General features: G+C 35.5%; 1 protein-coding gene across 6 annotated transcripts in view; it reads left to right on the top strand.

Moving 5' to 3' along the window:
• The window catches only part of CEP120 (centrosomal protein 120), a 79,564-nt gene extending 69,723 nt beyond the window's left edge, over positions 1-9,841 (top strand). For all 6 annotated transcript variants that reach the window (XM_082380701.1, XM_082380703.1, XM_082380702.1 and 3 more), the window contains 2 exons: positions 4,076-4,221; positions 7,978-9,841. In XM_082380701.1, the coding sequence (XP_082236827.1) occupies positions 4,076-4,221; positions 7,978-8,212 (381 nt within the window). In that variant the 3' untranslated portion in view covers positions 8,213-9,841. The remainder of the gene's footprint in view (positions 1-4,075; positions 4,222-7,977) is intronic.
• The last annotated feature ends 3,756 nt before the right edge of the window (positions 9,842-13,597 follow it).

Below are 13,597 nucleotides of genomic sequence, written 5' to 3'. Positions count from 1 at the left end.
GAGACCACAAATGAAATTAGAAAATGTTTTGAACTAAATAATTAAAATAAAACATATCAAGACATGAGCTTTAATGAAAATTGTGCTTAAGGAGATTTATAGCCTCAGGTTCACTTGAAAAATATCAATAAGAAAAGCATGAAATCTGTTCTCTAAATATCCCTTTCAAACAGTCAATAAGCAAATAGGAAATTAGGAGGAAGGAAATAATCAAAATGAGTAAAAATTGATGAATTATGGGGAAAATGTACAGCAAAATCAACAAAGTTGGCAGAGTGTTCAAGGACCAAAACAATAGGCAGTAACTCCCAATATCAAGGTTTAAAAAAAATGGGACAGGGCTACAGATCCACAGACATTTAAGGAGATAAGAGAATGGTATGAAATTTTTATGTGAATATGAGACACAGAACTCACAAAACCAATACAAAAAGAAACAGATAATAGAAGTAGTCATATAGCTATTAGAGAAATTTAATATGTAATGAAAAACCTTCACCAAAAGAAGGCTCCAGACCTAAATGGCTTCACGTTTCAATTTTAGTAAACATTTTAGAAAGAACTAACACTAATCTTACACAAACTGTTTCAGAAACTAGGAAGAGAGAACACCTCTCACTTTTTAAAAAAATGAGACCAGCGTTATCTTGATCCTAAAATCTGACAAGGACATTATAAGAAAATTAATTGGCCAATCTCATGAACATAGATATAAAACTTGTAAGCATCACAACTAAGTTTATTTATTAAACAAAGGGGAAGTTGACTATTTACCCCCTTAAAAAATAAAGGAGGACTTCCCTGGTGGCGCAGTGGTTAAGAATCCACCTGCCAATGCAGGGAACACGGGTTCGAGCTGTGGTCCGGGATGATCCCACATGCCGTGGAGCAACTAAGCCCGTGTGCCACAACTACTGAGCCCATGTGCCGCAACTACTGAAGCCCGTGCGCCTAGAGCCCGAGCTACGAAACTCGGAGAAGCTACTGCAATGAGAAGCCCACTCACCACAACTAGAGAAAGCCCTCACGCAGCAACAAAGACCCAACAACAAAGACCCAACGCAACCAAAAATAAATAAATTTATAAAAGAAAAAAAAATAAGGGAGAAGAAATCAAATGCTCCTATCAAAAATGCAGAAAAAGTCAGTACCCATTCCCAGTAACAATTCTTAGCAAACTAAGAATGTAGGGGAAATTTCTTAATCTAATAAAACCTACCAAAAAATATTTCTTAAAGGTTTTCCTCTGAGATCAGGAATGAGAGAAAAATGCCCTCTATTATCATTTTTTAATATTGTACTAGAGGTTCTATCCAGTGTAACAGGCCGAGAGAGAAAGGGTCTATCATCTGGAAAGGAAAAAATAAAACTGTTGTCATTTGCAGATGACAGTTGTTATGTACATAGAAAACCAGAAAGTATCTACAGATGACCTATTAGAATTAATAAGTGAGTTTAGCAAGTTTGCTGGAAACAAAATGAGTATGTAAATATCAATTTTAATTCTCTATACCAGAGACAGAGAACAGAAATTTTAAAACTCTGCCATTTGCAGTAGCATTTAAAAACTTGAAACTCCTAGGCGCACATTCAAAGAAAGATGCTACTCAGTATATAGAAAAGTATAAAATATTGTTAAACAAAATTAAAGAAGACCTGAATAATTGGAGAGGTAAACTATGTTCACTGTTTGAAGAATTAATATTGTAAAGATAATGGTTTTGGCAAATTGATTTGTAGATTCAGCATAATCATAAGCAGTTCCAGCAGGCCTTTTTTTTTCAACCCTAGAAACTGATATTTATATGAAAATACAGACGTCAAGAATAACTAAAAGAATTTTGAAGACAGAAGACATACTATCAAATATCCAGTTATCGTTACAAAAGTTACAGTAATTAAGACAGTGAAGTTTAATGCAAGGATAGAGAATCCAGAAACAACTCATACATGAAAGGACAGAGGTGATGTATAACAGGTGACACTGCCAAGCAGTGGGGGAAAAAGTTATTTTCCAGTAAATGTTGCTAAGTCAGTTGGAGCTCTGTATGCGGAGAAGAAGAAACTTGATCTCACCGTACACAAAACCAATTGCATATGAATTTTTGATAAATGAAGCTTCAAGAGGGTGATGTAAAGTAGTGTCTTCAAAACAGGCACGCAGGGACTTCCCTGGTGGCACAGTGGATAAGACCCCAGGCTACCAATGCAGGGGGCCCGGGTTCAATCCCTGGTCAGGGAACTAGATCCCACATGCATGCCACAACCAAGACCCCATGCAACCAAATAAATAAAAATTAAAAACAAAAAACAAAAAACTGAGGCAGACAAAAAGACAGACAGATAAATTTGGACCATATTAGAATTAAGTAAAAAACACCATTAAAGTAAAAGGCAAGACAAAGACTAGTGGAAAATATTTACAATTTAAATAATTGACAAAGGATTTATCCAGTATATGTAAAGAACCACACACGTATCAATAAGGAAGGATGGACTGCTAAGTAGAGCAAAGGGCCAAATGGTTGAACAGGAACTTTACAGAATAAGAATGCCATTAAAAATATTAAAACATGTTCAACCTCATTAGTATTTGAAAAAATGCAAAATAAAATCATGAGATACCACTACATAAGTTTATCAGAATGGTTTAAATGAAAAAAAAGAAAAAAGAAAAAACTGACATTACGCAGTTTTGGCAAGAGTATAGAGCACTGGAATGCTTACATGGGAGTGTAAATTAGTACTACTACTTTAAAAACAGACCATATTTACTAATATTGAAATTCTTATACCCAGTGACCCAGCAGTTTGAATCACAGGTATATACTCAGTAGAAATGCATACAAAAGTCCATGAATGTACAATAATGTTCACATCAGCTTTATAATACAAAACTGGAAACTAACGCAAATGTCCCTCGGCAGTGGAATGAAAGGACTGTATATTCATCCAATAGAATGCTATGTAGTACTGTGAATCATCAACTACACATAATACGAACGGATCTGAAAAAACGTTTAGCGAAAGAAGCCAGACATAAACTTACACGGTACAGTTCCACGTACACAAAGTTCAAAGCAGTGAAAACTTATTCATGGTGTTAGAAATTAGTCCTATCTTTGGTGAAGGATGAGTGGTCAGTGACTTGGGCGGGAACACAGAGGGGCTTCTGGGGTTATGATAATCTCCTGTTTCTTGTTCTGGATGGTGGTTATGTGAGTCGTTCACTTTGTAAAATTTGACCAGAGTGCACCATTATGATTCGGTAGTTTTGTTATTATTCAGTAAATGCTTCTTTTTTAAAAAAGATGATGTTACCTATTGATCCAAGCTTTCCCATTTAGTGGGTCTGTCCTAAAAAAAGAAAAGCACTTGTGGTCCCTAAGGAAATATATAAGAAAGATTCATGAGCTAACTATGTTAGATGACAGGGTGTCTTACTGCAGCATTCCAAAATGTCTGTTATTGAGAGAGTGGTTGACTAAATCATGGAATATCCATTATGTGGAATGTCACACATTTATATAAAAGAAATTTTATCATGTGCATAGATTTCTATGTGAGCCTGGAGAAAAGAGTGGAAAGGCATATTATTTCTTGAGGTAGGAGTGGAGTTACTAGTACAGGGACAGTTACTGAATCTTTCTTGTTACCTCTTTGTATAATTTGTATTTTGTGTAATTAAATTTGTATAATTTACCATTCCTTTCTATAATTGTAATTTCTTAGATAATTTTGTATAATTAACCATTTCTTAAATACTACTCTTATCATTGGTCCTGGGGCAACTCATTGTGTTGACAGCAGACTCTTTCTTCCCTCTAACTACTATTAGATCTTACGATATTTAGCTAACCTCAATCACTGATTGGGCCATGAGTGGTTATGGCTTATAACAAGAAGGGAAATCACAGAAGAGTTTGTAAAGAGAACCTGGGCTTTCTAGATAATAGAAAGAATCTGTGGTGTGTGGCTCTATCATGGGTGCTGTCAAGGAGGATTATAATCATAAGTCAAAGTCATATAAATATATTTATTCCTAACATTAGAGATCTGGCTTGTTTCTTTCAAGCGGGAGCAAGAAAGTCAAATGGCTCGTCTTAAAAAACAGCAAGAAGAGTTGGAACAGATGAGACTACGTTACTTGGCTGCTGAGGAAAAAGATACAGTAAACACCGAGAGACAAGAATTGTTGGATATAAGAAATGAACTGAACAGGTATAATAACTAAAAATTACTTTTTTTCCATAGAAAAGTTCAAATAGGACAACTTTTTATTTAGTCATTGGTCTAGGGAAAGTACAACATCAGGTCTTTCAAGAATAAGGTACATCATATATAAAATGTAGCTGAGTTATACGATAGAAAATCTTTGCCAAAGACCATTACTCTTAACATTTTTTTTGCCATGAATGTAGCCGTATTTAGCTTTTTTGTTTCCACTCATAGCATTAGTACTTTAAATTTTATTCCTGTGTGTCTATTTTAGGATTATTGCTATTTCAAGGTAATTGATTACACTGAATTTTTAATTATATAAAGTATAAGAAATTTCAAATATTGTTATATTATTAATGTAAGTAATACAGAATATAGCTCTTAATTATTGCCCTGTGTGTCAGCAGCTATTTTAAATGCCTTATATGCCTATCTCCACTTTTTTTAATCCTCGAAGCAACTTTTTGAGGAAGATATTATCCCCATTTCGAGATGAAGAAACCGAGGATTAAAGAGATTTAAGTACCCTTTCCAAGGTCACACAGCTAGTAAATCAGGGAGCCAGAGTTCATATCTGATTCTAGAGGTTGTATTTTTAACTACTCTGCAACAATGGGCTTCTCTATAGTGTCATGTTCATCTTAGTTACAATTTCAAGTATGTCATGCTAGAAAAGTAATCATTAGGAAGCAGTATTAGAACAAATTACTGTCTTTTTGAGGGGAGTGTACAGGAAGACTTTTGTTTAGCAAGAGACTAGTATTTTTTTGCAGCGAAGCATACTGTCTTAGCTCAGGCTGGCATAACAAAATACCATAGATTGGGTGGCTTAAACAACAGAAATTTATTTTCTCACAGTTCTGGAAGCTAAAAGTTCAAGATCAAAGTGCCAGCATGGTTAGTTTCTGGTGAGGACTCTCTTCCTGGCTTGTTAGACAGCTGCCTTACCGCTGTGTCCTCACAAGCTCTACTGTGTCTCTTCTAATAAGTGCATAAATCTCATCATGACACCCCCCGCTCATGATCTCATCTAAACCTAATCATCTCCCAAAGGGTCCATCTCCAAATACCATCACACTGTGGGCTGGGGCTTTAAAATATGAATTTGGGGAGGACACAATGTATACATAGGACATAACATTTGACAGAATATCCCATGATATATCCCTATATAAATGGGGAAAATTCAGTCACTATATTAGGTGGGTTTGGAGCTGAATTACACCACTGCATTTAGAGTATTAATGTATAAATATCGGTTGGAAAAGGTCAAGGTCTATAATGCATGCTACAGGGCTCAGTTCACACTGTTATTCTCTTTTTCAGCAAATATTTATTTGGTATCTACTATCATAGGTTTGGAAGATGTTACAAATTAATTTTAACATGTCCTTTGCCTTGCAAAATTTTGCTATTATGTATAGCAATTTGTTTTAGTTTAGCAAATACATATTAAGCACCTACTGTTTGCTGAGCACTGTTTTGGTGGTTTCGGGAGAACTGAAACCAACAAGATTAAATACATTAGAAACAAAAGCAGAGTTCTCTGTATAAATTATAAGAAAAATCTCTTAAGTGATGGGCAAGACATAATAAAACAGTTGCTGTGAGGAAGCCTAGGGGGGTTTAAGTGACTACTGCTAACAATGTGACTTGGCTGCCAAAGAGCCAGTGCAGTTAGGGACATTCATAGAAGGAGTGTTCAGTACACACTGTGGTAAAACCGCCTCTGGGTTGTTCTTACCAGTGTGCAACAGACTTTAAGGGAAATCAGCTACCTAGAGAGCTGCCAAAGGAATGTGACCAAAAAGTGGTTAGGAGAGTGAGGGATATTAATTTGTAGAGAAGTCTTGGGCAAAGTATTAGTAAGCTCTCTTCAGATATCTGGAGGGCTACCATGTTAAAAATAATTCAGTAGGATTTCCTCTTGAACAGAATCATAGCCAGTTATTGGAAAGTATAAAGGTGCATACTGAGTTCAATATAAGAAGGAACTTTCTAACAGAGCAATTCTAAAAGCAGTAGGTTCCTAGTGACACGAAGCTGGGTGAGTGGAGTCCACACATAGTGTTTGTCAGGGAAGTAAAGTTTCCTTTGATAGCTTTATGGACTTCTTCAGCCACAGGGTTCTAAAATCCTGTTGTGATCATGAATGTTGATTGCATTTTAGTAAAGACTTGATAGGGATAATCTCTCAGTTGTGTAAAAATTTCATTTGTCCTTCATGCATACACAGATGAACAGGGAAATGGCTGAACTTCCTGGTACATAGTTTGGCACTGTGTGTCATTAATCTCCCAAGAGGACCTCTTCCTCCAAGAGAGCTGTAAGAGTTAGAGTAGGGGAAAAACAGCTATTCAGAAATCTTCTCTTACTTCATCCCCATGTGTTGCGCAGTTTTACTAGTGTCCCATTAATCACTTGATTTCCACCCACCCCAGTCCCAAAGCACAGGGCCCTCACTATTTAGGGTTTTTTTCTTAGAACAGATAGAGGTATTTGGTGTCCTTTTTGGACTGTATACCTCAGTTTCTTGTTCTTTTGTGAGGGATCTTAGGAGTCAGTTCAGGCTTCAGAGAGGTATATGAACAAACAACACTGTACACTCCCAGTGCTCCTGCACCCTTTCCGGGGCCCAGCGCTCCTTGTCTGTCAGGGCAGGGCACTCTCCTCCCAGGCTCTTCCTCCCTTTTCCCCCCTCGCCATGTGTAATTGGAGAAGCGGATTTGGTTCTCATTGGCTTACTTACTATGAAGACCATCTAGAAGCAGGGACTTAGACTCAATTGCTTTTTTATCTTATTTATAAAGACAAAGGTTAGGAGTAGTTGCAAATTAAATATTTTCGTAGCCAGGTACGTAGAGTATAAAGTTATGTCTTAGTTGTAGATTCCAAATTAAAACCTACTCTGTGTCCAAACTTAGTATACTTACTAAGTGATAGTAATGCCAAGTATACTCCCCATTTTCAAGGCAAAGTGATTGATGATATTCCATTGTAAAGACCCAAATCCCAGGCTGGCACCTGCTCCCCTTTCTTCATCTCTTAGATAAGATCATCATGAATATAACTTGAAGCTATCCATACAAACTCAAAATGTGCATGCCCTTTGAACCAGGCATTCACATCTATAGAATATCACTTTCTATGAATACTTAGTAACATAAGCTCCATAATAACGGGAACTTTTCTTCTTGATTCAACTGCAGTATCCCCCAAACCTAGCACTGTTTAGTAAGAGTAAATATTTGTGGGATGAATTTAGAAGAAAATTTTATGTTCAAAAAACATAACAAAGGTTTAATAACAACCTAAAGATCAATAATAATGTATAGGAAGATATTCATTATATTAATAAGTGATACATATAATGTACAGAATTGCATATATAGTTTTCTAAAAAGTTAGCAATACTGTGTTTTAAATACATGCATTTTTTAATTGAGAATACAGAAAATTATTACTCAGATTGGTTATCTCTGGTTAAGATTGTGATGATTTTCTTTTCTACACATTCCCCAAATTTCTACAGTTTTCATGTATTTTATAATTAGAAAAACAAGTATTTTTTTTAAAACTGTCTTTTATAAGTGTGCTAACTCTGGCCAACCAAGTGGTTTTTGTTTTCTTCCTGAAAATATTACTAAAAAAATGTATTTTACCACTAAATCATTTTGTTTTTAAGTGGTGTTGTTAACCAAAAACCAAAAGAGTGTTTGTTGCTTGCTAGAGTGGCATGTGTTCTTGACTTCTCAGGTTAAGGCAACAAGAACAAAAACAGTACCAGGATTCCAGAGAGATTGCAAGTGGAAAAATGGATGGCCCACATGGCAGTGCATTGGAAGAAGGTTTGGATGATTATTTGACTCGCCTCATAGAAGAAAGGGATACTTTGATGAGGACGGGTGTGTATAATCATGAGGATCGAATAATAAGTGAACTTGACCGACAGATCGGAGAGATTTTGGCAAAAAACAATGCCAGTAATTAATAACATTTGGAAAATCTTTACAGAGACTCCAGGTCTAAATTTTAATTTCATAGTAAAGCCCTCAAAAGAAGGGAAAATGGATGTTTTACAATGCAATTTTCAGTTTTTTATAAGCAAAATTTTGTATGTTATTGTATAGTATTTATTTGATTTTATTTACTTTATGCTACCTCTCCCACTCTGGTTTATTTGTAATTGCATTTTATATTCTTATTTTTAATGACTTTTCAGTGTTTCTCATAATTTATAATTTCATGGGTAACTTTCAAAACAGCTTTTCACTAAATTTGTTCTCAGAGAAATGACTGTAGTAATTTCCAGTTACATAATTTTTTATGTTGAGCCAAAAGAGTATATGTTGCACTTTAAAAATGCTGTCCTGTTCATTTGAATAGAGATATCTTAAAAGTTGAGACCACTTGCAAATGCAACTAGTTTTATTTAATTCATTTTAGATGAGCTGTCTTTTTTAACTTGTAACATTTGCAGGTGACAAGTTCGCAAACAGAAAGCAGGATCAGTGCAGAGAAGCCATATGTGATCTATTGAGTGACAAATTAGTCATTTATTTAAATAAAGTTAATACAGATTAAACTTGTTTCAACAGCTATTGAATTTTCAAATTTTTAGTATACTCTTAACTTTTAAGAATATGAAGTAATAGCTTAGTAAGTTTCCTCTGTCAGTCTCCTGCTCAAGATTGCATTGTTTTCTTTTGTTAAAAATAGAGATTTCATTTTCCAGTAATAGTAATACTAGTTGTTAATGTAAACCCTCTGTAATAAAACATGGAAACAGACGCATAAACGCTTTAGCTAAGAAAGTAGAGTGAAAACCTACTATTTTTGACTCCCCCTGAGTTTAATCAGTCTTTTACAAAAGAACATGAGATTAAGTCATCGGATTTATGTAGTGCCATGTCAGTATAAATTTTTAAGAATTCCTTTACATCGTATTCTTCAGAGCCAACATTTGCCCTCAAAGCAACACTTTCCACTTCCTTTTACAGGGTACTAAAAAGGTTTGATTAGCAAATTCACAGATTAGGTGAGCTTTGAAATATATGTAGTTTAAAATTTCTTATTCCCAAATATAATAAATTTTAAGTATATACTTTAGGAAATATATACTATTTACTGATAACTTCCACAAAAGCAGAATAGGCTATTTGGTGACACTAAATTTTCTGTTGTTTTCAAGGTGGTATATTTCTTGTTTGGGAAATTAAAGTCCCTACATGCTTTATATGTTTTTTCCTCCCCCCTTGTTAACAAGTATTAATCTGAAAACAACCCAACAGTAAATAGAGAAATTACTGAGAGAATAATGAATATGTGAATTATAGCAAGAATGTGAAGTATTAATTATGGCTAGACATTTTCTCTCATTGATTTTTGTGCCACATGAATGGAACAGAAGTATTCTTTTTATTTGGGAAGGTTTCGGGTAAATATTGTGACTGTGCCTTCAGTTGCACTGTGTGCTGCATGTGACTGTTTTCAAACGCTAGAGGGGGCCTTAGATTTAAAGAAACAAAAAGGACGTTTCTAAAATGGATGTGTCGTTTGCCTTCTCTAAAGTAATCTTTTGGCTATGTATTTTATCAAATAAAGATGATACCTGTATGCATCTTTGAGTTTCTGAGCAGCCTGTTACTTTTTTGTTAAACGGACTGGGCAAGTGCTTGGCACTTCCTGTATCAAGTTACTTTGTATTTTTGGTTTTTAATTGCTTACATTGCAGATAGATACTTTTATATGTTCTAAAATTGATGGGGAGAGTCTGAAATTTTAACACCTCTTTGTGGTCCTGTAGCAACAGACATTTCATTTGTAAGTGGCATTTACTGTATTTATACTGATTGCTCTTACTAAATTATCATCGGTGCCTGGGAGTTGAGTTATGACCATAGTAGAGAGATGAGTGAATGAGCAAGTGAGCAGGTGAGTGAATAAGAAGTTTCCTCAGAACTATATGTAACAGCAGACCTTTCATCAGGTATTTGCATGTGAAACAAAGTTTACCTTTAAAATGTTTGTGATTCCTTTTCATGGAGAAAGCCTAGTTTCCATGTGTAAGGCTAGCACATACTGCGCGGGAGGTGTATTGGTGTATTACTACGTCTTCCAGGTGTGTGTGGTGCCATGTCTGTATAAATTGGAAGAGTTCCTTTACAGGTATATCCCAGTGATTTCTATATAGACTTGGGATCCTGTTGCTTCCAGCAGGTGTGGAAGTTTTGAGTATGATTTAAGGATGTATTAAGGCACTGCATGAACAACTTAAGATTACAACAGGCAAGTCTGATCAGATGACTTTCTCATCCACTTACTGCTCTGTCCAGATACGTCCCAGCCTGAATCTGAGTCCTCAGATCGCCCCAGTACATATTGCTTGTCCTCCACCACCTGAGAATGGACTGACTGACCTGGTTCTTACAGTCTGTAAAAAGGGTCCCCTGGTAGCTATGGATGGACTTCGAAAATTTGGCCTCTCACTACCATTGTGTCTGGCTTGACTGAATACCTGACTTGACTTTTTTATTGATATAATTCACGTACCATAGGATTCACCATTTTAAAGTATGCACTTCCGTGATTTTTAGTATATTCACACGGTTGTGCAGCCATCACTGCTATCTAATACTGAAGCGTTTTCACCAATCCCCCAAAGAAGCACCACACTCATTAGCAATCATTCCCCCTTTACCCCTCTCCCCAGCCCTTGACAACCACTTACCTACTTTCTGTCTCTGTGGATTTGCCTATTCTGGACATTTCATATAAATGAAATTCCAAATTTGATATTAAAATTGGAAACTTTAAGTATTTTTCTATGCCCAGTTTCTATGGTATATAGCATTTTATCAGATGTTAAATTAAATGAAACAGAGATGCAGAAGGCCCAAATAAGGGCATAATATTTATCAATCAGTTAGTATAGCTCAGCTGTTCTGTTATCCATTACCTGGTAAAGCAGTGACCTAAAATAGTGAATGGTAGATAATGTTCTGCCGTAACACCTCTGAGCAGTCCTCTTATGCTGGAAATGGATTATTGATACAGGTCATGTGTCGTGCCACTGGTATCCTATCAAAATTGCACACTTTCCCACATGATTTCTAGAGTGGGGATAAGGAGAAGCATGGTTACCTAGAATAGAAGGTCCATGAGGGCAGAGGTTAGGTCTGTCTTACTTTCTGCCATTTGCCAGGAATAAAATAGTGGCTTCCCCAGGTAGGTACTCAATAGTTGCTGCATTCATGAAGAAATACATGAAGAAAAAATTGTGTATTGTCTGCCAGTCAAAATAGACATAAAAATTAATGACTGAGGTACTGGGAGAATGCGCTTTCCTGGCCTCACTGACCCGGCTCTGTTGAAACTGAGGGATTTGTTTGTTGGATTGTTTGGCTTTTTAAAAGTATGCTTCAATTGCATTGAGACAGAAGGTAGAATAGAGGTTACCTGGGGGGGGGGGTGCAGGAATTGGGGAGTTATTGCTGAATAGGTACAGAGTTTCTGTTTAGGATGATGATGGTGGAAATGGTTGCATTGTGAATATATGTAATGCCACTGAATTGTACACTTAAAATTGTTAAAATTTTGTGTTATGTATATTTTACTACAATTAAAAAAAAAAGTTTGCTTCAAAATCTGCCTACCCAGTGTTTAAATACTAAAAGGGTTTTGCACATGAGCCTCCTGGCAAGCCATTTTTAAAGATACTATCTTTTCATTCCTTGATTGTAGGAGTGGATCAGATACTTCATTATATGTTTGTAGTGCCTTTGTTGGCAAATTCTGAAATCAGTGAAAATTAATGGCTACTTTTTCATCCCAACCTCTAAAGGTAAAATTGGAGCATCCTTGAAACTTGGAATTGTAATGCCTTCATGTATTATAAAATTAAGGTCTTATTATCCTTTTAAAAAGGAATAATGACAAAATCAACACAAAACAAAACAGTACTGGTTAATTTAGCAGATAGTCCAGAACATGGACATAAACTTGAGTGACACAAATTTTTCACAGTGGATTACTAGTTCCCTAAATTAGGCTTAATATCTTTTTGATTGAGGTAGTCTTATTGTTGGTTGGTGGTCTTATTAATTGATGAAATGGTTTGTGTGGGAGTGCTGAATAAAGTCTGGGTGGATAATTTTTAACATGGTATGACTTGAAAATTCAAATCCGTCTTTGATATTTGTGTTTTGGCAACTGGGACAAAGGCCTTGGAACCCAGACTTTCCAGCATGCGCTTCTTCTGCCACCTGCCCTAGAACACAATCTATGTATCTTCCTATCCGATGGGCCCTCGGCTTCTGTGACTTGGCAGACAAAGACATAACTCCTCCATCTTGGTGTAAATGTGGAAGTACAGACAGAAGTGTTTAAGCACCTAAATTTTTCACTGAAACCAAGAGAACTAGAGTGCTCACTGATTTTGTTATATAACCTCTATTTGGCATCAAATTAGAACCCACTATTGTTAGGAATGTAACTGTAGAAAGGCTGCTATATACTTAAATCTCATTTTATTTGCTTCTCTGGGGGTTGTCTTCATGTTTTCATTAGAAATGTTTTTACAGATGTAGGCTCTTCAGATATAAAGTTGCTGAAATAGAGACTCAGAAGTTTAGCTTTCAAATTGAAGGGGGGTGGAAATCTGTTTAGAAAGATTAATTTATAGATAAATAATTTACTGACTCTGATACGTTAATGTACAATAATCCCTAGAGGCTTTTAAAGATGTAGTCATTATATTCTTAGGGTTTCTAAGAATGTTAAACCTGTCATTCATAATAGGAGAGAACTAAAATAGGGTCCATTTATAATTTCTTCTTGGAAACATTTCATCCACAAATTCACAGACAAATATTTTTTCTTTTCCAAATAGCTTATCTAATAGTTGGACAGCACAACCCTTTTCTTGATTAACACGTTAACTAGTCAAAAGCATGCAGATACATTGGATGAGTGCTGAATTTTCCTCAATATTTTAGATTAAAACTTGGCCAGAGCAAATGAAATATTATTGCAAAATCCTACTTTGACATTACTGTAAATTTTAGTGAATGCCAACCCAATAGTGAGAGAGTCTATGCCTAGTAGATTTGCTCAGTTTTTTAGCAAATTCTCATATTAATGAATAGATGGAGCAAGATTGAAAGCATTAAAGAACTTTCATTTCTATGACTTCTTTCTGTAATCTGAAAAACTGAGAAAGATTTGGTTACTAAAATTTCCATCTGTTTTCTTGAGAGAAATTCTGAATTTCAAGCAAGGCTATTGTTGCATTACTTGAATTCAGTTCAGACTGTGTGCAAAGATGCCCTGAAAATGGGATGTCAAATCAAGAACTTGAGATATTAATATTCAGCAC

The sequence above is a fragment of the Balaenoptera borealis genome, assembly GCF_965194805.1.
Source record: "Balaenoptera borealis genome assembly, chromosome: 2".
NCBI lineage: Eukaryota > Metazoa > Chordata > Mammalia > Artiodactyla > Balaenopteridae > Balaenoptera > Balaenoptera borealis.
The sequence above is the reverse complement of the archived record's forward strand: the minus strand, read 5'-3'. Positions and strand labels throughout refer to the sequence as shown.